A 24,734-nucleotide genomic window follows, 5' to 3' on the forward strand; every position below is an offset into this window, starting at 1 on the left:
TGTGTGAGTTAGTAGATCTGGCTGTCTGAAAGGGCCCTGTGGCATCATGGTTTCTGATACAGGAAGGTAGGTAGGTAAAGTCGTATGACCCCTAAACCCAGAAACCTTAGGGTTGTCAAGGAAAGGAGGCTGTGGGGCCCCAGAGCGAGACTTACTGATGGCGACTGGAGTTATTGCACCTGATAAGAAAACAAAAACAAAAACAAAACAGAAAATTACCTGCTTTTTATTTTTCCTTATTCATTTTTCACTTTATTTTTACATTTTAAAGTTTATTCATTTGGCGTGTGTGTGTGTGTGTGTGTGTGTGTGTGTGTGTATCTGTGCTGAGTGCATGTGGGTGTAGGGTGTATGTGGTTGTGTGTATGTGTGCGGTGTGTGTACACACACGTGTGGAGGTCAGAGGTCGACTTCTGGAGTTGATTCTCTAGCTCTCCCTTGCCGGTTTCGGGGATTGAACTCAGGTGTCAGGCTTGTGGGACAAATGCTTTTACCCTGAACCGTCATATTTTAAATTGTTGAGAAACTTACCCCTTGTTACGTATTTTATCTAAGTCAGTTCTTTGACTTTTTCCATAAAAGTATTTAAAAAGTAAAAATAAATTATGGGTAATGTAAAAGCAGGTGCCAGGAAACAGCAGCTCCTAAGCTCTGAGACTTCCTACAGAGTCAGGGAAATTGTCAGATGTTGTTATCAAGTGTGGAAAGGCAGACCCAGGTGGGGACACCCTCACCACAGCGCTTATATAAGCACCCCGTTCCTCTTTTCCGTAAGCAGTCTTTTGTTGATGATTATGTAAAATTGTAGAACTCTGTGTGTTTTCCCTCTTCATGTGTCTGTACATCAGTCAAGTTCAGACTTTATAGTATATTGTTAATAACCCAGGCAGATTTTGATAGTGAATTCTACAGTGGCCAGATAAACACTGTTGGACCCTAGCAAGGGGGTGCTGGGGGTGGGGGAAGGATGCAGACCTCTCATCCCACAGTGGCCAGATAAAGACTTGGACCCTAGCATCCTTCCTTCTCGGGGGAGGAATGCAGACTTACTCATTGCCTGAGACTGTATTCCAACTTAAAAGCAAGTAGAGAAGATTGCTTTGCTTTCTTTCTTTAAAAAGAGTTGCTTTGAGACAGGGTCACACTATGAGTCCAGGTTAGACTGTGACCTCCTGTTTCCACTGCCCAAGCGCTGGGATTACAGACATCACCGCCACAATGAAACAAGCTTCATTACTTTTTGCTTGTTTCTGATTCCCTTTCTCTCTCACCCCTATATATTAGGGACCGAACTTAGGGCCACACTTATGGTAGGCCAGTGCTTTACCACTAATCTATATTCCTGACCCCCTTCTCTCCCAACTCCTAGCCCCTTCCTTTTATGTTTTTGCTCTTTATTTTGAGACAAGGTCATATGAGTTTGCCCAGGCATGCCTTTCCCTTAGCCTGTAGGCCACAAAGCAGGCAATACCCTAGCTCTGCCTCTCAAGTCCTTGGGTTCACAGATCTGAGGCGCCAGCCTTATTGGTTTTCTTCCTTGCTGGGGACTTTAAAGTTTTCAGAGAACTGTTGACTGCTTGGTGGAATTCCAGACAATGGGAAAGCGAACGCTCAGAAAATGGGGTTTTCAGGTCCCTTGTTAGATCGTGGGGTGTGACAGGTTCTGTGGGGCTCTGAGAAGGCACATCAGGGACAAACAACACACTAATCACTGGTGGAAATGGCCCAGCTGGAAGACAGGAACTTGTATTATTTTTCATTCTTTCATTTCTTCCTTCTGTATAAGTTCCCAATTCAGAATCTTTAGAACCACAGGGAAACTTTCCTTTGACCCTTAACTTTCAAGTAAGTCAAGGAACATTGTAGAAGCTTGCTAATATCCTAGTGGAGTCATAAGGGGCCAAGGAATTGGAGCTTTAAGCTATTGGGTTCTAACATGGATGCGGAAATTTTGACTCAAGAGTTTTTTGACATCCCTGGAGACATTGGTTTCTGTCATATAAGGAGGCAGCCAGACTTACAGTTGGATCCTTCAGCTGAAAAACAAAGGCAAAAATTAGTGTGGGAGGTCTGGTGACAGGGTCCTCAGTGGAGGGACTAAGTGCCTGCTGGGGACACACTAGCGGGCTCTTGTCTACTAGGGTAGGGAGGCCTTCCCTTTACAGCGGTTGTCACCTGCTCACATCTCGGGTTGGCATTTTTTCTAACCCATGCTGCCTTCACCTTTCTTCTTTGTGCAAGCCTTGACTCACGTATACAGCCTCCCTCCTACTCTTGTTGACAAGTTGCTATAAACTTCGGGAGGTTCCCTCTAATCTTTTTTTTTTGACAAGATCTCATGTAGCCCCGACTGGCATTGGGCTTGCTAAGGGTGACCTTGAACCCGATTCTCCTCTCCTCCAGCTCTCCAGTATGAGGGTTACAGTGTATGCTCCTTCCTGGGGACAGGTACCAACTAGATGGTGGAAAAAGTAAAGGGGCAGGAGGAGCAAGGGAGGAGCACGGGAGGAGCAGAGGAGGAGCAGAGGAGGAGCAGGGGAGGAGCAGAGGAGGAGCAGAGGAGGAGCAGGGGAGGAGCAGGGGAGGAGCAGAGGAGGAGCAGGGGAGGAGCAGAGGAGGAGCAGAGGAGGAGCAGGGGAGGAGCAGGGGAGGAGCAGAGGAGGAGCAGAGGAGGAGCAGAGGAGGAGCACGGGAGGAGCACAGGTGCACGGGAGGAGCACGGGAGGAGCACATGAGGAGCACAGGAGCACGGGAGGAGCACAGGAGAAGCACATGAGGAGCACAGGAGCACGGGAGGAGCACAGGAGAAGCACATGAGGAGCACAGGAGCACGGGAGGAGCACAGGAGAGGCACATGAGGAGCACAGGAGCAGCACAAGGCAGAAGGAGGAGGGGCGAAAGAGCCCGGCCTCTCTGAGAGTCTTTACTCACGAACAGCGTGTGACTTACGGAGGCAGGCTTGTGAAGGTTCTTCTGGGGGAAGAGCAGACACGGGGCGGTCATCAGAGATCCTTCACTTACCTCCTTTCCACCCAGGGTGGAAATTCTTGACACTGTGATTGATAGCATCGTGGTCTGTGTGCTCGGGCTCTGCAGCCCCTTCAGACCCGCTCCCCACCTGGCCACCTGGGCCGTCCGAAAAGCTTTTCTTCCCCACTCGTTTTTTGTAAATTCTTTTAGTTTTAATTAGCCTGCTCTAAACTTTCTTTTTCGTCCACAACTCACAGGGAAGCTAGAAGGAATAAAACCAGCAATACAATTTTCATGTATATATTATAATATTTCAAAAGCATTTACACGCAGCACACCTATGGTGGCTCTTCAGAGACTTTGGGCCGCTAAGAAAAAAAAAAAACAAACTTTCTCTCTATGAGAATTTCCAAGGCAGCAGGTGTGGGATAGTTAATAGTAGAGATGGAGGTAGCTGTGATTCAGGGTTACAGGTGTATGCCAAAAGTCAACTATGATGACTTTTATTCATTTGCCAAAAAAAAAAAAAAAAAAAAAATCCTTAAGACCAGAGTTCAGGGTGGGAAACTACACCTGCTGCAGAGGTCACGGACGTCATGGTTTTGTGGATGCCTGTGGGGCTGTACGTACCACAGCACCCAAGACCAACCAGCCTCAGTCTGTTCAGACTGTATTGTCTCCCCTCTTTAGGGCTTATTTGGAAAGTTTTCTCGCCCTTTGTTATTTTCTCTGCGTTATTGCCATCATCTTCTAGCAGGGCCTCCGTAAACTGCAAAGCTCTCCTGAGGCACCTTTCTCTGGGGCCTGGAAAATTATTCTGTGTATAGAACGTGTTATATGTTGTGAGAGCACACCATGTTTCAGAGTACATTGTGACATTTGGTGCTTTCCTTTCTCTTTTTCTTTCATTTGAAAAAAATTTAATTATTTTATTTACATGGGTATTTTGCCTGAATGTATATCTGTATTCTATGTGTGTGCTTGGTATCTACAGAGATCCCTGGAGCTGGAGTTACGGTTGTGAGCCTCCATGTGGGTGCTAGGAACTGAACCTGGGTCCTCTGCAAGAGCAGCCATTGCTCTTAACAAATAAGCCATCTCTGCAGTCCCTCTCTTAATATGTAACTCTAGAGAGTTCTTAGCAGGTACAAAGTGGGAAGCATGGCAGTGTTCTATGGCAACAAGAACCATCAAGAGGAGGAACAGGCCCTCTGAACATTATGCGAGGGCAAGGAACACCAGAGAGAAAAAAAAATACATCGGGGACTTACCACTGGATTCTGTAAATTGTGCTACAAACAGAAAAAACAAAAAAAAGATTGTGGTTAGATACAAAGCAGACAAACTGTTCTCTAAAGGAGCTGCTGAGAGCAGCCTTTCCAGGCAGCATTGATCAGAGCATTCAGCACCAATGGTTCCCATGACATCCTTGCTGCGTGCAGCCTGGCATCAAGCACCCGGCCTCCCTCCAGATTTAGCTAGGAGGAAGGGCTGCCTCCTCAGGCTTGCTTTTTGTGACAGGTGCTGCCGATGAGCTCCTTAGTTACATGCCCGCCCGCGCCTTCTTCCACTGCCCGCCCGCCCGCCCGCCGGCCGCCGGCCCCACGCAGGCTTCATTGTCGCAGCCATCCCCTCTCAGCTTTACCCCTTCCTCCAGCCCTCTTGACCGTCAGGATTGCTTCGGTTGGCTATTCCAGTGTTTATTGACATAGCGTTACAATCATAAACAATAAATGCTGATTTTAGGGCAGTGGGACCCCCATTTTCTAAAATATGAGTCTCTGAGAAGGACGGTGTGACACAGGGGGAGTCTCGGTGGAGGAACAGGATTTGGGAACAGCTGGAGCCAACGTCCTTCTTTGTCATAGACTGTCACTCAGGCTGATCCGGTTCATCTACAGGCAACTCACCAATAGGGCCAGGAGTTTGCACTACAAAGAAATTAGAATGGGCATGTTAGTGTGAATGTTTCTTGCTGGAGAATTTTTCTAGGGGAGGAAGAGCAGGAGGAGTGGTAGCTGAGATCATGGAGAACTAGCCCAGTCTGCTAACCACGAACAAAAGGCATGCGTAGCTCTCCCTGTGGGGTTGGTTCTTGTGGACACAGGGAATGTTAGAGAAAGAAGGAACTCTGCTTTTCCCGCCAGTACTGAGAAGAAACCACTTGCCTACATGAGGGACTATAATCTAATAAGAATCTTATTTCTCACCAGCTAACACGTCCCAGGGGTACACAGGCAGAGGAGGTAAGGGCTTAGTTTGTCCTTCTTCCGGATTCTGTTTGGAGACTACGGTGGTGACTGCCATCCGACGTGATGAGCTTCAGAGTCTGAGCAGAGGGTCAGCTGATGCTGCTGAGGTGACTGGAAGCCTGGAGACCTGTCCCCTCTCTTGCAGCACTACTTACACAGGAACGAGCCTTGGTGGGTAATGTGTCCAGAAAGGGCAATGGCAGTCACTCCTGCAGAAGGTGCGGCCATGCTGCTGTCAGGATTCCTGTAGACTGTGTGCACAGGGCTTCTGAGGAGTTCTGTGGGGGCATTTTCCAGGGCAGGGCAGCTTTGTTGGAACATGAAGAGAATAGTGCCCAGACGGCTTTTGAGCCTTGTGGAGACCACAGCGTGGACACCTCTCAAGAAGGGGTTTGGCTGCTGCTGTCCTGCTGGGGACGGCCTCTCCTGCTGAGGACACACGGAGTCAGCTGGCATCAGATGGCCATGGTAATCCCGCGTGGGTGCGGTTGGGTCAATCCAAAGGACCCCCACTGGGACGCAGCCCCTTTCTCTTCCACCACACCTCATGCCACGCTGCTCATGATGGAAAGTGTCTGCGGTTGACTCACCCATCTGAAGGTGGCTTTCCGGATCTGGGTACCCTGGGCGACGAGCAGCAGACAAGCTAGAATTTTCGGTGTTTTGCAACATAATTTAGCAATTTCTCTCCCCCCACCACTATGTGTGTGTGTGTATGCGTGCGTGCATGCATGCTTGTGTGTGCGTGCATGCGTGCATGTGTATGTGTGTGCGCGCATGCGTGCACACCCTTGTTTTTGGGATAGAGCTCCTGGAATACTTGCTAACTTAATGTCAGCCACCAACTCCGTGGGTATATGATAATTTCACATTTTTTCTCTTTCTTCAGTTTCCCCCACTACCATCCTGTGCCATCCGGTGCCATCCGGTGCCATCCTGTGCCGCTGTCCTTTTCTGCCCTGTCTCGGCCATATTGAGTCTCCGCCTCCTGCATCTCTTACTCTTCTTCCCCTTTCCTCTTCCACTTCTCCGTTTTCTCTTTTCTTTCTCTCTCTCTGTCATCTTCATCCTCTTCTGCTTTGCCGTTACCGTTTCTCCTTGGTCTTCCCGTAGCCCCTTCTCTCCTGAACCCAGCATGTCCCGTAACCCCCTTCTAACACCCAAAGATGGTAGCAGAAGGACTAAGAGTCAATAAGACTTAAGTCTTTGGACTGGAGAGATGGCTCAGTGGTTAAGAGCACTGACTGCTCTCCCAGAGGACCTGGGTTCAATTCCCAGCACCCGCATGGCAGCTCACAACTGTCTGTGGCTCCAGTTCCAGGGGATCTGACCCCCTCACACAGACACACATGCAGGCAGAACACCAATGCACTTTAAAAAAGAACTTGAGCCCCCACCTTATTAAGGACAGTGTGACGCCTGCCTCACTCATCGTTAGTCATCATTGCCAGGGCCCAGGAAATAATGTAAATGATAACGAGACATTTCAGAGTCAGCCAGCGATGGCACGTTTGGCTGATCACGTGAATCTAGAGGAGCCTCACGTCATATTTATTTAGTTGCAGAATTTAAAAAAAATCTTAATTTTTGTTAGTAACACTATAAAACATATCATGGAAAAAAAAGTTTACGTGTGGCTCGGACTCAATTTATAAAGCTCTAACAGTGGACAATTTTATCTTGGCACCTAGCTGTTACTTGTACTGTTTCTGAGGGAAAATGTACATCGGGAAGTGACAGCTGCCTTGGAAGTTGGTGACAACAGAACCGACTGTCTGGAGAAAAGTCCTCAGAGAAATTAGAAGTCAAAGGAAACGATGTTTCCGTCATTTACAAACAACTGCATGGAAGGCGAGAGGTTTCCATGCTGTAGTGAAAATCTTCACTGTGCTCAGGCTCTAAAGGTCTGACTGTGACAAGTGGGTCAGGAGGGGACACCCCAGGCTTGTGGGTTCCACTTTCATAGTTACTGTCTTTTTACTCTTGAACCTGGTTTAATGCCACCTATAGGAGTTCTGGGAGGGATAATCAAGCAGTGGTAGTGCTCGGTGTTTGAATCTGTGGGTGGAAATGATGGACACGAAACAGACTATAAGCCTAAGTATCTCAAGGGTCCAAACATGCAGTGGGTACTGAGGTGACTTACCGATGGTTCTCTGAGACAGCCCTGGAAGAAACAGAAAAGAAGGAAATAAGAGGGGGGGGGCAGTAGGTGACTCTGGGCTCTGGGTACCAATGCTCTCATCTCCATGCTTTCTCTGGTGGGACTGAGCTGCAAACCCGAGGTAGGCTGCAGCAAGCTGACTCTCTTGCCATAAGTGTGTAAGTCTAAGTGCTAGAGCAAGCTCAGGCAGAGAAAAGTCCTTTGCCCTACGGCTTCCCTGAGATGTGGTTGGCAGAGGTTCCATTTAAACCCTTCCAGAGGACTAGAAAAACCCCTGCCTACTGGAACTGCTTTCTTCCGCTCCCACTGGCCTCCCTCATGCTGTTGTTAGCAGCCCCTTTTGGGATGTTGGTACACCCCTGGAAACTTTCTACAAGGGTCCATCCTCTGCTTCATGCTTCTCAGTGAAATGTGTATTCACACGTCGCAGATGACTCACTAAAATGCCACTCGGAGGAAAACCAAAAGGGCCAGGAAAATGACACTTCCGGACCTTTGGAACTCCACCATAGAAAGCAGGAAAAGAACCTTTAGCTACTGCAGAAAAAGAGTAAGCACCACCGAGGATAATCAGACAAAAAACTTACTGATAGGTCCTGTAGCTCCAGCTGGAGAGGGGGGGAGAGATAGAGATCATTAATTGGTGTGAAGGAAATACCTGCGAACCTGCCTCTCAGCTTTCATTCTAGCAGAACTATCACGGATGGAACCTACGGGACCTGTAAGAGTGGAGGCTTCTTTTTGTTTTGTGGTGGTTCAGCCTTAGGCAACTGAGAAAGACTCATTCCACGTAGGTAGGTTTGTCTTCTTCCGTTTCCTCAGAGACTTATGGTTTGAGGAGTATACCTTCCCATTCTTTAGGGCGATTACACTGCCCCCTGGAGGCCCTTACTTTGTTTTTTTATTAAGTTAGCACGTGGGATTTGAGGTCACTGCACTTCACACATGGCCTCTTTGGAAACTAATGAGATGCCCGGGAAACACCGCACCAAGGAATGGGGCAGGTCCACCCGCGCCCCTGCAGGCCCGCTATCGAAAGGGCGGCGGATACTCACGGATCGGCGCGGAGAATTGCACTGCAATGTGAAGAAGGGAACGTCAACGTGGTTGACAGTTGCGGAGTGTGAATGTCACCAATATTTCCCCAGAAATCATGGAACAACTCAACCACAGGGAGAATGGCTAACACAAAGATGGCAAGTAATTTAGCAGAGAATCTCAAAAGTTCCCACCAGAGCAAGTTATTCAGGACCCATGTTAAATAAAAACATGAAAAAAAAGAAAAAAGAAAAATGTAAGAACTGTTTAACTTCCCCTTTTCTTAAACTCAGTGATCTTTCAGGGCACTTTGTCTTAGGTCTTGGACATCAGGAGGTGGCATGAACTTTGAAAGCAATCAGGAAAATGCATGGGAAATTCTTCCGGGATGGGAGTTGAGACAGGTGGGGTACAGAGAGGGGAGGGTCCCATAGAAGGACAAAGAGATAAAAAGGAACTCACTGATAGGTCCGATGGTTCCAGCTAAAATATTGGAAAAAACAAAATGAAGTCAGTTAGTTCTTTAGCGGAGGAAAATGGTTTACATAAAAATCTTTCTGGGAAAGACTCGGAAACAGATACTAACAGTGACGTTTCACTTCAGTGGGCAGCACTAGCCGAGGTCAGCACCCTCCCCTGGATAGTGTGCTGTGGACATGGCCATTGTCTTTCTTTTCGCTGCCCAGCTGGGACTGGTCAGCTAGAGTCAATGGCCTCGTCTTCTCAAGGAGACCATGGAATTCCTACCTTTGCGACGAGTTAGGGCCTTGTTCACCAGACCAGGCTTGTCACAGAGGAATAAGACAGACTGAAGACATTCTAGGTAGGGATTGTGGGTAAAGGGATTAGGACCCTAGACTCCTGTGCTCTGCAAAATAACCTCCTTATGCAGGGTGTGACTCATGAGCCCCGACTCTGACATTCTTTTTTTCTCTTTCCTTCGGAATTAACCTATTCGAGGTCTGATCGGCCTCAGGAATCATGGGCAGATGTGTTAACACACTGAGTCCTAGGGAGGTTCACTTGTCAGCTGCTCTTGTGCGGAAACTCCACAGGGATGGAAAGCTGACTCAATTCGGGCCAACCACATGCGGGTTTTATTCCCTTCCTAAATCACTCACATCTTTTGCCCTGCATCCTGCTGGCTCCTGACAGATGTGCTGTTAGAGTACCAGCCACAATAGTCTGTAGGCTCCTCTTCTAGACTTGTGCTCATAGGCAGATTCCACTCATTCTACAAACATCAGTGTGGGTGTGGCAACCCTCCGTCTGCAGGTGGGATTCACTGAATGCCACCGAAGCCTTCTCCCGTGTTACTGACGAGGAGACCACGTCAGCCTTCTCCCGTGTTACTGAGGAGGAGACCACGTCATCCTTCTCCCGTGAGTGCCACTAGAATTTCAAGTGGAGGGACATTCCTACTTTTCACTCGGCTGTGCCTGTTCCTGAGCAGGTTTAGGTTCTGTAATCCCATCTCCAAGGGGTGTCCAGTGTCTCAAGGACAGAGGAGGAGGAAAGGAAAGGACAGTGTTTGCAGGAAGAAGTAGAGATTCCAGGACTCTGAATGCTGTAATTATTCTGCGAAGCAAGGCACAGCGAATGAGGATCAAAGCGCAGAGAGGAACTTACTGATGTGTCCTGCGTTGCCTGCTAAAAAAACCAAAAAAAACATAAAATTAAATTTGGAAGGAGCATAGCTTGCAGACATTTGTTTTGGGGGGTTTCAGGTCAAGCATTCACTAGGGCCAGATTCACACGGGAGGATGCCAGGAAGCCAGTCTGCATTTCCTTTTGTTGTCTAGGTGACGGAGGCCACCCTCTCACTAAAGCCATCTGCCCTGGTCAGGGCCTTCCCCTCCTGCTTTTCGCCACGTCTTCCTGCAAATTTTTGATGAAGTGCTTCCTCTGGCCCCTCAATTTTTCTTGCACTTTTAAGTGAATGAACTCAGATTTTGTTAGCAGGATGTTCACTGTGTTGCACAGAAGCAGCCAGACCGTTACTCAAAGGGTCTTGAAGGAGGAACAGACAGGAAGAGGCAAGCAGCAGGGCTTCCTGCGTCTGTGTCTGCTCCCACCCTTTGCAAGTTTCCCCAGAGCAGGCATTGCACAGAAGACCCAAGAATGGGATTACAGATCAGAGAAATTTACCCAGATTATCTCGGGACTTGCTGCCTTTTGCTTTGTCTGTAAACAGAAATTGAGATCATTACTGAAAGCCACAAGTGATAAAAATGCAGAAATCATCTGCATTTTAGGTGCTTACCCCCAATTAATACATTTATAGCACAACCCCTGTACTTAGAGAACATCTCTGACAAAGGAATGGAAAGACCGTCGGGGCAGGATGACCAACACAACTTCCAGAGACAGTTTTCTCAAGAGAGGGTGTGGTCGGGGAGGGGTGGGTCTGGGAAGAAGCAGGTGGTGGTGAATATGGTCAAGATACACTGTATGAAATTCTCTAAAAGTTCACAAAAACATTACAGAAAGGACCGAATGGTCTTACAGTTTGGACCACAGAAGGCAGGTGACTCTGTTTCCTGCAGATGTGTGTGCAGAGTCTTGAGGTCACAGACCCAAGGGTCAGCTTTGTGACTTTCAGTGTTCTGGTGCTGGGCACATCAATCTGCTGTGCTTGGCTTCCTCATGTTTAGAGTGGAAATTGTGCTCCTCGTGTCTTAGTACTGCTTTGAGACCCCAGTGGGGGGAAAATCCAGAATAAAAACAAACGGGAAAAGAGGAAATTCTGCTGGGAACACAGTGGGGAGAAATAGCCAGTGACTGTGGAGGCCCAGAGGGACAGAGAAGACTGAGTCTGTGGGCCGTCAGTGTGGACACAGGGAAGCACCAGGCCCAAGTGCCCTGCCAAACCCTAAAGAAAGTGTACTTGGGATCCAGGGCAGTTTCTGTGGAGATTCCTCCAAATGGGAACAGAATCTGTTCTGCAGTGTGTGCTAAGTGTTCATCCTAGGTAGACAGGCTGCTCACCACTCTACTGCTTGATGATCAGTGCCCTTGGGTGTCTTCAGGGGCACATGTACAGGCACACCCATGGGCATGCATGTGTGCACATGCACAAGTACCCACACGCACACACACAAGAATGCACACTTGAAGTTTCTGTGCACACGCACAGTCTCAGGACTGTGGATCTGCCAGGATGAGCCATCATAGGGGTGTTGCTGACTTGAAAAGTCCATCTATCTAAAAATATTTGAGCTTAATAATTAAAATTAATATGGTGACCAAACAAAATACCCCTGCAGATGGACTGGCTTAGCAGTGGCTCCTTCAGGAGTTCCTGTGAGGCTGGATGGAAGGCAGGAAGCCCATTGCCGTCCACAGCAGTGTGGTGGGGCTAGCTCCAGAGGCCTGTGGCCTGAGGTGGGAGGGCCAATGAGGCCTTTTCACTGTTTTAAGAATAGGTATCAATTGGTTGGATTGAATTTGACACCTGTGATAAATAAACTCATCTGGTTACAAGGCACTGAGGCTGTGGTGCATTGGGGATGGGGTTAGGGGTGGGAGGGTTATGAACTACATTTTCAAATAATGTGATATACATTTGGACAAGATGGAATGATTTTACCACTAGGAAAATGGGTTTAATATGAATCCAGATGAATAATTTTCAGAGTGGAAAATTATCTGAAGCATATATAGGTCTGGGGAAAAACCCAAACTCTCTAATTGGGATTATTTATTTCTTAAATTTATCCCTGATTTCCTTACTTAAAAAATTTCTTCCTTCTTTTCATCTTTCCTTTATTTAGAAAACATATTTTGCTGAAATCTGACCTGGGAGACTCATTTAGACTTTACCACCTCTGTCTTCCTCACTTTTGAGAACCTTAAAATTGGTTGTTGTGGGCTGGAGAGATGACTCAGAGGTTAAGAGCACTGACTGTTCTTCCAGAGGTCCTGAGTTCAATTCCCAGCAACCACATGGTGGCTCACAACCATCTGTAATGAGATCTGGCACCCTCTTCTGTATACATAATAAATAAATAAATCTTTAAAAAACCCTGGTTGTTGTAATTACTTATGTAATTGATTTACATTGTTGGGACAGACTGGGTCACCTGCCTGTGCTCACACAACTATGAGTGAGCAGGACGCCGGCAGGAGCGGGGCGCAGCGCTAGGCAGCCTGGCAACAGTCCCTATCCCAAGAAGACTTCAGTCAACATGCAGACATGATTTAAAAGTGTTTGTGAGCAGGCCCTGTCTCACGACCCTCAGTTTATGTAGGACACGAGCAATAGCTTTTCCCTAAGCCCCACAGCCAACAGCCAGCAGGAAGAATGTGGGCTCCCCTGGGGGGCTGTGGTTAGGCAGGGTGGAGGTCGGAGGAAGACTCACCTGTGTCACAGCTTAAGGAGGGGGTCTGAAGGGAGGAGAGTGTAAAGACACAGAAGGGAAAGGGCTGCTGGAGCTGAGGGATGTGTGGTCAAAGACGGGTTTGCTTAGGCAGGCAAGGGTGTGTCCCCGCCTTGGAGAGACGCAGCTAACATGGTCGGTGAGGGCAAGCTACAGAGTCACAAGCTCCAAGTCCAGTCACCCTGCCTTATCAGAACACAGGTAAGAAGGGGAGCAGTCCTCTGTCTAGTGTGGGAGTCTGATGACATTAGGTACTGAAAATGTAAGAAAAACTTACTTCCTGGTCCTTGGCATAAAGCTGAAGAACAGTAAAAAACAAAAATCAAGTTAGTGTAGAGACCATGGTTCGCACACTGTACCCCGTTATGTCCCGAGACCGTTTTCAGGAGCTGCACCCAGGATGCGTGAGGCCCTGCACAGCCCGGGAGGCACAGCACTGTCCCTCTCTGCTTGGTCACTGTGCTGGCTTCAGATTTTTTCAAATCTGAACTGAGTTCTCCAGCACACAGATTTGAGATTCCTTCCCTAGGGTACCACAGTCAGGTGGTGGTCTGTGGCCACGCCCTCCTCAGATCCACACAGCTCTTGAGCCTCAGGGATGCACACCCTTTAGCTGAGTACTTTATTTAGCCAATTACACTTTCCTTTATGGTTAACAGTGACAGGGGCCATATCCTCATGGAATTTACCCGCTGCCCGAGGGTAATGTTTGTCTTAAGCCTGTTGGCCAGTGTGGGTCTCACCCTACTCTGATGCCCCTGAAGCCCCGCTCTCTGAAACTTGTGCTCTTAAAACACCTGGTGCCTGAATTCATACTGGGGACTTCCCCTGCAATGCTACAGTGTCTCATCACCAACTTCTTTTGACAGATAGGCAGCCCCGTGTCATTTGATGATCAGTAAACAGGGGAAATGGTCAGAATCTTCCTAGGGGCCTGCCCTGAGAAACCCAGTGTCCTGGGGGAGATGCTATGGCTGGCATGGGGTTATCTGATGAAAAAGAATCTACGTACACTGTGCTCTTCCGTCCATCCCCCTTATTTAAGACAAAATTCCATCTACACAGCTTCAGTTCTGTTCTGACACTCAGTTCCTCTCTGTCCCTTCTTTATCTGTGCTCTCATAGCACTAGTAATAACTAAGCTCTTACAGTCTCAAACTCATCCTCATCCTCCATCTGTTCTCCATCTTTCCTTCTTCTCCTGATCTGACCTAATCCCTACTATCTACAAAAGCTCTACCTGATTCTGCCGGGACCAGGAATTCTGCTCCAGTCTTTACTGCATTTGGTTATGTAAAAAATCCTTTTGTCCTGAGTCAATAGCTCTGCAATGCCACTAGTCCTGAAGGAAAGGGATGGTCTGAGCTTCATTTGCACAAGAAACAAAGCCATGTATCTACAGTCTGCCTGTCTCCTAGGCTCTGCCTGTTACCTAGTTCAGAATCAGCAGTAGATCTGAGAAGCTTATACTGTTTGCTGTAAAGGCCTAGTAGTATATGAATGCACAAGAAATTCATAGCAAAAGACAGTGGATATTTTAAAAGCTGTATAACACCAAATATTCCCTGATATGTGGCTTCCCTCTAGAAAAATTCCTTGACTTTTCTAGGTATAGCCTTATTATATAAAGCCGAATCTATAATATATCCTGTGGCTTGCAGCAAGAAATGAGCACTGGGATTTTAGAGCATTGTAATTGCAATTAGTAACATATATATTCAAAAGTTGCAGAGACTCTATTGTATTTTATTTTTATTTTTTGGTTTCTCAAGACAGGGTTTCTCTGTGTAGCTTTGCGCCTTTCCTGGAACTCACTTTGTAGACCAGGCTGGCGTTGAACTCATAGAGATCTGCCTGCCTCTGCCTCCCGAGTGCTGGGATTAAAGGTGTGTGCCACCACCACCCGGCTTTCCGAGGACCCTATTTTTTTTATTTATTTATTTATTTATTTATTTATTTATTTATTTATTATTTATTTATTTATTTATTTATTTATTCATTAATTTTTTTTTTAATTAAGAAATTTTCTACTCACCCTACATACCACCCACAGATCCCACCTCCTCCTCTCTCCCACCCCCCAGCTCTCCCTTCTAAGCCACCCCTGATCCCTACAACCTCCAAATCAAGGTCTCCCATGGGGAGTTGGCAGAGCCCAGCACACCGAGCCGAGCCGAGGCAGGTCCAAGCCCCTCCCTGCTGCACTAAGGCTGCTCAAGGTGCCACACCACAGTCACCAGGCTTCCAAAAGCCTGCCCATGCACTAGGGATGGATCCCAATCCCCCTGCCTGGGTGTCCCCCAAACAGTTTGAGCTAAACAGCTGTTTCCCATATCCAGAGGGCCTAGCCTAGTCTCATGGGGGCTCCATAGCCACTAGTCCACAGTTCACGAGTCTCCACCAGTGTGGCTGGTCATCTCCACACATCTTCCCATCATGTCCAAGACTCTATTTTAAATGTTAACTCTGGAGCATGTGACTATATATTAATTCTTGTGCTGTAGACATTGTATAATAAATGCATGTACAAAAATGCCATGCTGTATACTATAAATAAGTACACTTTGTACTCATCAATTAAGAAAAAAGACCCCTAAACCCACCATGCCTTTTGTAGCCCACTGGGCGTTGACTGTTTAAAGTTTTCACATCCACAGCTGTAGAGAAATGCCTTCCTTGATCCGGAATGCTCTCCCTAAACAAGTCCCTTCTTTAGAAGCCCCTGTGGTCTGTGGAGAATGTGAGCTTGAGTTCCCCACATGCAGTGCCTGGGCATCTCAGCTGTTTCACACGCCGCAGAGGCCTTTCAAAGCATAGTCTCCTTCCCCAGCCGAACCTTCCCAGGCGCAGGCCACAGTGTTCAGCATTGCTGTTCACTGCTTTAGTCTCAGAGGCTTTCTGTGGTCCAGCCAATCCCGCTCTCCTTCAGCTGCTGGTCTTGCAGTCTGTTGCCTTGCCACTCTCCTCTTTATCTCCGGAACTTGACGCTCTCTTTTCTGGGGAGGGCTGTTCTTCCTACGGTCCTCGTTGCTGCCCCGTTCTGCTATGCGGGTGTCAGTTCAGGCCTCCGTTCAAAGCCCCGATGTCTTGCTGTTGCTCCACACCTGTCTTCAGCTCCTCCTCTGTGCCGCCCTAATCTACTCTCTCCGAAGTTCTGGTCTCCAATCTGAACAAGTCAAAGTGTATTTGTGTGCAGGTTTATTTTTTGTCTTACTTGGCTAGGACCTGCACTCTAACACAGGGGCTGAGGCTGGCTTGCTCACACATCAGACACATTAGTACAACATGTGACTTTCAAATATTACATGTTCAATGTCCAGTGTTCTCCAATTTTCTCCTACCTTTTCTTTTCCTACCAGCTTGGAAAATTCACCTACTTTTCAAGTAAGCAAGAATATTTATGGTTATTGTGGTCAGAGCTGTAAAATGACATGTCCATAAGGGAAGGGGAATGAGCTAATTAATCATTTACGTATGCAAACCCCAGGCGGCTCATGAGTGTAGACACAGGCCGGCCCCTGCTGTTTGATCCATCCTCCCGTTTGCTTCTTCTGCCCGTGTTTCTAACTCTCTGGACTTCAGCTAATTCATCATTACGATACGATTTGCATAATCTAGAAATCAGCACTGACTCACTTTGCAGTGCCCAATTCAGAAGTAGGAAGTACATCCACAAGACACTGAGTTCCTACAGTGTAAGGGGGAGGGGGTCCAGTGTCCTGAAAAACCCAGCCTGTGCCACGTTAGCCACAGCAGTGACAACTCACTGTGCCGTTAACGCTTCCCTGTGCAAGGGCTTCAGGGGCCAGCTTGTCCACTGAGAGGAGGAGGGACACACTGAAGGTCGGAGTTTATTATTTCAAATATTTAAATGAGATCTAGGTTGTTCCTATAAGAAAGTATCCTTTAAAGAATGATTTAATAAATAAATTAGCTAGATCCATTAACTGCCTTAGAGCCAGATGAGCAGCAGTTTGAATATTATTTTTTGCTTTAAAAAATAAATTATCCTTTACATGACTGACTTACATAAAAATGAAGCAAAGCTAAATAAATCTATCTTCATTATTGTGGTAGTTTGAAAGTAATAGCCCCCATATGCTGTGGAATGTTCTGTATGTTGAATGTGTTGCTCTGATTGGTTAATAAATAAAACACTGATTGGCTAGTAGCCAAGTAGGAAGTATAGGCGGGACAAGGAGAGGAGAATTCTGGGAAGTGGAAGGCTGAGGCAGAGAGATGCTGCCAGCCACCACAATGAAAAGTGAGATGTAAGGTACCGGTAAGTCACGAGCCACGTGGCAACTTATAGACTAATATATATGGATTAATTTAAGATATAAGAATAGCTAACAAGAAGCCTGCCACAGCCATACAGTTTGTAAGCAATATAAGTCTTTGTGTTTACTTGATTGGGTCTAAGCAGCTGCAGGACTGGAGGGTGAGAGAGATTTGTCCTGACCGTGGGCCAGGCAGGACTGGAGAAAACTTCCAGCAACAAATGGTGCCCAAAGGATTGGCCAGAGTTTCCACCTAAAACCTGAGAAAAAAGATTCTAAAACGGAGCTAAAACCAGCTTCCTAGTTGTCTCTCTTAAGTTAGCGGCAGCCTGCAGGTTTGAGGTACTCTATGGCGGGTTCGTGGCATGCGTGAGGGCTTGACCTATGCTATGTTACACAGAGGTGTCTCCAAGCTGTGCACTATGCTGTTTGTTGGATATAGTTTTTGCTAGTTAAAAAAAAAAAAGAGGTTTCTGGGCTACACGCTCCTTTGATAGAAGCATAGAACCACTGTTTCTAAGAGTTGATGGCTCCCAGAGCTGGCAGAAAATGTACCACCACCATGTTGGGAAGCTGAGGTGGGCGGAGCCACCAGCCAAAGCTGTTATTTTAGCCCTAGTAATGCTGCAGTTTAAAACAATAGGTTCACAATAAGACAGATTCAGATGGAACAAGACTTTAAATGATTTACAATGTGTGTAAAAATGTATGTAGGCTTGGAAGAGAGAGAAAAAAGGAATATATGTGGTTATATAAAGAAATACATAGTTTTAAAAAATAAAGTCTTTAAAGAGACAGTAAAATTAATATAAAAAATAAGCCATATAAAGATGGAAATTATACAGAGAATCTGGATTGTGTTGTCTTTGGGATTCTTAACTACAGAAAAACATTTGATTGTAAAAGCTGTTGAATTAAGCCAAAATGTATATTTTAAAGGTACCTTGACTTCAAAATTTGGATGTAAGGATATGCTGCTTTGCAAAGGAGACTCTGCTTTTGTTTCCACAGAAAGCCAGAGGCTATGGATTTGTTCCAGATTAAGATACATCAGGTTTGACCAGCTAAGACCACCTGAAAGGTCTCCGATGACACTATGGCCCAGATGATCCAACATCCACAATGGTTTCAAGGCAACTGGCTCAGATGATACACCCTCACGAACTACTCCATAATCCTAAAATTTTCTTTGTGTCCCCATAAGATACAGCACCCCACTCCAGCAGGAAGCAGTAAGAGAAGCTATGCCCAAATTCCCAAATATACCAAGCTGGCTTTGGAGATGGAATTGGCTCACTCCTTCTCTAAACCCAAACATATTGAAAAAAAAAAAAAAAAAAAAGATTAAGAGATTCTTGTGTCCTATATCAGAAGAGCCCTCTGGTGTGGGACAGAGGAAAACCAACATTTTTATTTAAAACAGGTTGATTATAAATGCAATCTCTTTCTAAAGAAAAAGAGGGTATATGATATAGATATGATAGGATGAAAGAGTAGATTATTGAACCTACTTTTAAAGAGCAACTTGCTTAAAAATGTTTTAAATTGCTATGGATTTTAGTTTATTGATACAAATTTAAAGTTAATTTTGTTATACTGTATGTGGATTTTTACTTTTGTTTAAGATACTATGTTTATACAACTCATTTAAATTGTAATGGATCAATTAGTCTTCTATGATAGTCAAACTTATAGTCATGTTAAGTTTTCTAGGTATATATAGATATATTTCAGATACATAGGTAAACTTCAAATACTTCAAAGATCTACAGAATATGGCATTTAAAATGTTTTTAAAATTTAGACTTTCTGGACAATGAGACATGTCTGCTCCTGACATCACTGATTTACTTCAGAGAGGAGGATGGGCATCAAAGACACTCCATATGGAGTTTATCTTCTTCTTGGTAAAAAAAATAGCCAGTTGGGCAAGAAATTGTTCTTGCCTGGACTGCTTGATTGACTGGACATGCAGGACCCATAGGAAGGTGATCCACTGAACTTGGCTTGGCAAAATGGTCCTTCAGGTTCCTGCTTCGCAGAGGAAACTGCCAGACATTCTACAGGACACTGAGAGAAGTGACTGAGAGACTCTAGGCCTGTGGGCTGAAGACAGATGCCCCAACTTTACAAGAGAACTTTGGATGACTGTCCAGGTATCCAGCTGTCTGTCTACTCTCCCAAGACTCCAGAAAGTTTCTTGTGTCCTTCTCCCGTTTCTCAGGTAATTATCCTTCTGAGGTCTTTGATGTAGTTGAAGACTAGAAAGTTACAATTTTCCTTAGTTATGATAAAAGATAAGTTAGATATGAAATCTTAGACTCACAAATATAGGATAGATAGAATATTTTCTTTAATTTTGCCAAAAAAATCGACTAGATATTGTAACTGTAATTCTTGCTTAATAACCGTTTTGTTATATGTAATTTACTATGTAAAAGTTAAAACCTTCCTTTTTGAAAAAAAGAAAAGGAGAAATGCTGTGGGATGTTCTGTATGTTAAATGTATTGCTCTGATTGGTTAATAAATAAAACACTGATTGGCTAGTAGCCACACAGGAAGTATAGGCGGGACAAGGAGAGGAGAATTCTGGGAAGTGGAAGGCTGAGGCAGAGAGACGCTGCCAACTGCTGCAATGAAAAATGAGATGTAAGGTACAAATAAGCCATGAGCCACGTGGCAAGGTATAGACTAATAGAAATGGGTTAATTTAAGATATAAGAACTAGATAACAAGAAGCCTGCTGCGGCCATACAGTTTGTAAGCAATATAAGTCTCTGTGTGTTTACTTGGTTGGGTCTAAGAGGCTGCAGGACTGGCAGGTGAGAGAGATTTGTCCTGACCGTGGGCCAGGCAGACTTGGAGAAAACTCCAGGAACATCCATAACATCATGGGGAACAGCACTATTAGGAGGTGTGGCTTTGTTGGAGTGGGTAGTCCTTGTTGGAGGAAGTGAGTCACTGTGGGGGTGGGCTTTGTGGTTTCCTATACTCAGGACACCACACAGTGTCTTAGTCAACTTCCTGCTGCCTGCAAGTCTCTCACTACTGCCTACCTGCATGCACCATGTTCTTTCCTATGATGATAATGGACTGAACCTCTGAAACCGTAAGGGAGCCACCTCAATAAATGCTTTCCTTATAAGAGTTGCCGTGGTCATGGTGTCTCTTCACAGCAATAGACACCCTGACTCAGACAGTTATAAAATCAACAGAGGATGTAAGGGCAGCTTGGAAGGGTCAATGTGAATAGCCTTAGTCATGGAATGATGTGTGGCCCATCAGTGGCAAGTACTATCATTTTCAGAGTTAGATTGCCACAACTTATGGTTTTCAAGCCACATTTAAAAACTGAAGTGATATTTTAAAATGTAAGCACGATTTTGTAAATTCCTTGAAATCAACTTTTCCTTTTGAAAACTCACTGTGGACAGAAATAAGCAGTCATGTCCCAGAGTCCCGGGGTCCCTGGACTAGCCCTGACTAGGAGTGAAAACCCATGGTTCAGAATGTGAGTTCAGCCCCTTTAGAGCTGTGTACCCACAAGCAAGTTCAGTGCTCCCTGTAAGCTTTTGTTCATCTGTGGTATCTGTAAGCCAGCCTGTCTTTCCTCACAGCCATCGCCCTGCACCCTGCTCCCAATGGTCTTCCACTACAGCCCACTTCCTGCCTGTTACTAAGTGTAAGAAAGATGGCAAAGATGGCATAGGTTCGTTCAAGCACACAAAACTTTTGCCAACCAACACCTCTTCAATTCTCCATGCCTTTGTTAACCTCTTTGTCTATCACTTTCCTAAGAACTCATTAATCTTTAAAACGCTCAGTGGTGGATAAGGAAGGACAGAAACCTGGCAGGGAGAGAACAACAGTTCCCAGCTCTGTGACCCAGCAAAGAGTGAGAGTGCTAAAGAGTTGGGACCTGGTGGTTTGTTCTCCTGAAAATAAATGCAAGCAAAGGGCTGATGACATTAGGCTCAAAAAATGTGTGTCCAAGTCTGTGTGTGTGTTTATTAACCTGGAGAGAATCCACTTCCAACCAATGCAGTTGCAGCCAGGGCCTGGCTCAGGACACCACACAGTGTCATCTGCTCCATTGTTGCCAGCAAGACTAGGGGACATGTATGGGAAGTGGGCACTGTCACTTATACAGAGCGTTGCAGTCCCTCACAGCATGTGACATCATTTCTCTCTTGCTGCATGCCTTATTCTCATTGAACCCCCTCATCCCGTTCTCCTTATTAATAAGGTCCTTGTTCTACAGATTAGGGAATCTGTGTGATTTGTGGGAGCATGGCCCTTAGTAAGCCACAAGGAACTTCCATTTACTTTCTATTTTTTGGCTGAGTATTGGGGTGTCTGCTTATAGTGAACCAAGAAATGTGGGATGTTTGTGGAAAGCTTCTGGGGCCGTTCAGGGAAGTGGCCTTGTGATGTGTGTGGGGCTGACAGTTGTAAGGGAGAAGAAAAGCTAAGCAACTTACCAGGATTGGATATGGTTAGGGCTGAAAGGGAAAAAGAAAACCAGAGTGAGTCCTTCACAGGTCTGAGAGAACTCAGAGTCTGTGGATGTTGCCTTAGAGCAAGGCTGTAGGAAAGAGGACAGGAAACACATCCCCCCTTCTCTGCCATTGGTGTGAGGCAGTGTGGTGAGAGGGTGTCTCTGCACCACCCTCCAGGCATGCCCCAGACTGTGGTGTGTTTCCTGAGGAACACTGGAAGGAGAGAGAAGGACTAGAATCCACAAGAGTAAAGATTAGACACCTTGAGAAAGAACAAAATAAAACTAAGAGATGTGGAAAATACAACCATTTTATCCAAAGATCAGTGACACAGGTAAATGAGAGAGTGAATTCAGCCAAAGAAAGAGCTGGTGAAGCAGAGGGGAATTATCCAGGGACTGCCTGGTGTTCACTGTGCTGGCTGCTCTGTGTCAACTTGACACAAGCTGGAGTTCCCTGAAGGAATAGAACCTCAATTGAGAAATGATTCCCTAAGGTCCAGCTGTAAGGCATTTAATTAGTGATTGATGGGAAGGGCCCACCCATTTTGGTGTAGCCAACCCTGGGCTGGTGGTCCTTGGGTTCTATAAGAAAACAGGTTGAGCAAGCCATGAAGAGCAAGCCATGAGGAGCAATCCAGTGAGCAGCAGCCTCCATGGCCTCTGCTTTAGCTCCTGCCTCCAGGGTCCTGCTCTGTGTGAGTTCCTGTCCTGACTTCCTGACACTATTAGGAAGTGTGGCTTTGTTGGAGTGGGTAGTCCTTGTTGGAGGAAGTGAGTCACTGTGGGGATGGGCTTTGAGGTTTCCTATACTCAGGACACCACACAGTGTCTTAATCAACTTCCTGCTGCCTGCAAGTCTCTCAGCTACTGTCTACCTGAATGCACCATGTTCTTTGCCATGATGATCATGGACTGAACCTCTGACACTGTAAGGGAGCCATCTCAGTGAATGTTTTTCTTACAAGAGTTGCCGTGGTCATGATGTCTCTTCACAGCAATAGACACCCTGACTCAGACAGTTATAAAAGTCAACAGAGGATGTAAGGGCAGCTTGGAAGGGTCAATGTGAATAGTCTTACTCATGGAATGATGTGTGGCCCATCAGTGGCAAGTACTATCATTTTCAGAGATAGATTGCCACAACTTACGGTTTTCAAGCCACATTTAAAAACTGAAGAGATATTTAAAATGTAAGCACGATTTTGTAAATTCCTTGAAATCAACTTTTCCTTTTGAAAACTCACTGTGGACAGAAATAAGTAGTCATGTCCCAGAGTCCCAGGGTCCCTGGACTAGCCCTGACTAGGAGTGAAAACCCATGGTTCAGAATGTGAGTTCAGTCCCTTTAGAGCTGTGTACCCACAAGCAAGTTCAGTGCTCCCAGTCAGCTTCTGTTTGTTCATCTGTGGTACCTGTGAGCCAGCCTGTCTTTCCTCACAGCCATCGCCCTGCACCCTGCTCCCAATGGCCTTCTACTACAGCCCATTTCCAGCTTGGGAATCGGGGTTATTTGAGGGAACATGCCATCTTAATAAGTCACAAGGAACTTCCATTTACTTTCCGTTCTTTGGCTGAGTATCAGGGTGTCTGCTTATAGTGAACCAAGAAATGTGGGGAGTTTGTAGAAAGCTTCTGGGGCAGTTCAGAAAAGAGGCCATGTGATGTCCATGGGGCTGACTATTGTCAAGAATGAAGGAAAGCTGAGCAACTTACCAGGAGTGGATTGGCATATTGCTGAAAGGAAAAAAGAAAACCACAGTGAGTTCTTCACAGGTCTGAGAGAACTCAGAGTCTGTGGATGTTGTCTTAGAGCAAGGCTGTAGGAAAGAGGACAGGAAACACATCCCCCCTTCTCTGCCATTGGTGTGAGGCAGTGTGGTGAGAGGGTGTCTCTGCACCACCCTCCAGGCATGCCCCAGACTGTGGTGTGTTTCCTGAGGAACACTGGAAGGAGAGAGAAGGACTAGAATCCACAAGAGTAAAGATCAGACACCTTGAAAAAGGAACAAAATAAAACTAAGAGATGTGGAAAATACAACCATTTTGTCCAAAGATCAGTGACACAGGTAAATGAGAGAGTGAATTCAGCCAAAGAAAGAGCTGGTGAAGCAGAGGGAAATTATCCAGGGACTGCCTGGTGTTCACTGTGCTGGCTGCTCTGTGTCAACTTGACACAAGCTGGAGTGACCTGAACGAATAGAACCTCAATTGAGAAATGATTCCATAAGGTCTAGCTGTAAGACTTTTAATTAGTGATTGATGGGAAGGGCCCACCCATTGTGGGTGGTGCAAACCCTGGGCTGGTGGTCCTTGGGGTCTATAAGAAATCAGGCTGAGCAAGCCATGAGGAGCAATCCCGTAAGCAGCAGCCTCCAAGCCCTCTGCTTCAGCTCCTGCCTCCAGGATCCTGCTCTGTGTGAGTTCCTGTCCTGACTTCCTGACACTATTAGGAGGTGTGGCTTTGTTGGAGTGGGTAGTCCTTGTTGGAGGAAGTGAGTCACTGTGGGGGTGGGCTTTGAGGTTTCCTATACTCAGGACACCACACAGTGTCTTAGTCAACTTCCTGCTGCCTGCAAGTCTCTCACTACTGCCTACCTGCATGCACCATGTTCTTTCCTATGATGATAATGGACTGAACCTCTGAAACCGTAAGGGAGCCACCTCAATAAATGCTTTCCTTATAAGAGTTGCCGTGGTCATGGTGTCTCTTCACAGCAATAGACACCCTGACTCAGACAGTTATAAAAGTCAACAGAGGATGTAAGGGCAGCTTGGAAGGGTCAGTGTGAATAGCCTTAGTCATGGAATGATGTGTGGCCCATCAGTGGCAAGTACTATCATTTTCAGAGTTAGATTGCCACAACTTATGGTTTTCAAGCCACATTTAAAAACTGAAGTGATATTTAAAATGTAAGCACAATTTTATAAATTCCTTGAAATCAACTTTTCCTTTTGAAAACTCACTGTGGACAGAAATAAGTAGTCATGTCCCAGAGTCCCAGGGTCACTGGACTGGCCCTGACTAGGAGTGAAAACCCATGGTTCAGAATGTGAGTTCAGTCCCTTTAGAGCTGTGTACCCACAAGCAAGTTCAGTGCTCCCAGTCAGCTTCTGTTTGTTCATCTGTGGTACCTGTGAGCCAGCCTGTC

General features: G+C 46.1%; 1 protein-coding gene across 40 annotated transcripts in view; it reads right to left on the reverse strand.

Annotated features, from left to right (window-relative positions):
- Window positions 1-24,734, reverse strand: part of Tsbp1 (testis expressed basic protein 1) — a 74,949-nt gene that overhangs the window by 14,419 nt on the left and 35,796 nt on the right. For 15 of the 40 annotated variants that reach the window (XM_059281359.1, XM_059281351.1, XM_059281341.1 and 12 more), the window contains 14 exons: window positions 23,299-23,319; window positions 21,566-21,586; window positions 13,081-13,101; window positions 10,573-10,608; window positions 10,054-10,074; window positions 8,887-8,907; window positions 8,442-8,462; window positions 7,974-7,994; window positions 7,369-7,389; window positions 4,881-4,901; window positions 4,242-4,262; window positions 2,950-2,973; window positions 2,022-2,036; window positions 156-179 (listed from right to left, as the gene is read on the reverse strand). In XM_059281359.1, the coding sequence (XP_059137342.1) occupies window positions 156-179; window positions 2,022-2,036; window positions 2,950-2,973; window positions 4,242-4,262; window positions 4,881-4,901; window positions 7,369-7,389; window positions 7,974-7,994; window positions 8,442-8,462; window positions 8,887-8,907; window positions 10,054-10,074; window positions 10,573-10,608; window positions 13,081-13,101; window positions 21,566-21,586; window positions 23,299-23,319 (309 nt within the window). The remainder of the gene's footprint in view (window positions 1-155; window positions 180-2,021; window positions 2,037-2,949; window positions 2,974-4,241; window positions 4,263-4,880; window positions 4,902-7,368; window positions 7,390-7,973; window positions 7,995-8,441; window positions 8,463-8,886; window positions 8,908-10,053; window positions 10,075-10,572; window positions 10,609-13,080; window positions 13,102-21,565; window positions 21,587-23,298; window positions 23,320-24,734) is intronic. The other 25 variants (XM_059281366.1, XM_059281358.1, XM_059281355.1 and 22 more) reach the window with 5 other exon arrangements.

Source organism: Peromyscus eremicus, chromosome 16_21 (genome assembly GCF_949786415.1).
Source record: "Peromyscus eremicus chromosome 16_21, PerEre_H2_v1, whole genome shotgun sequence".
NCBI lineage: Eukaryota > Metazoa > Chordata > Mammalia > Rodentia > Cricetidae > Peromyscus > Peromyscus eremicus.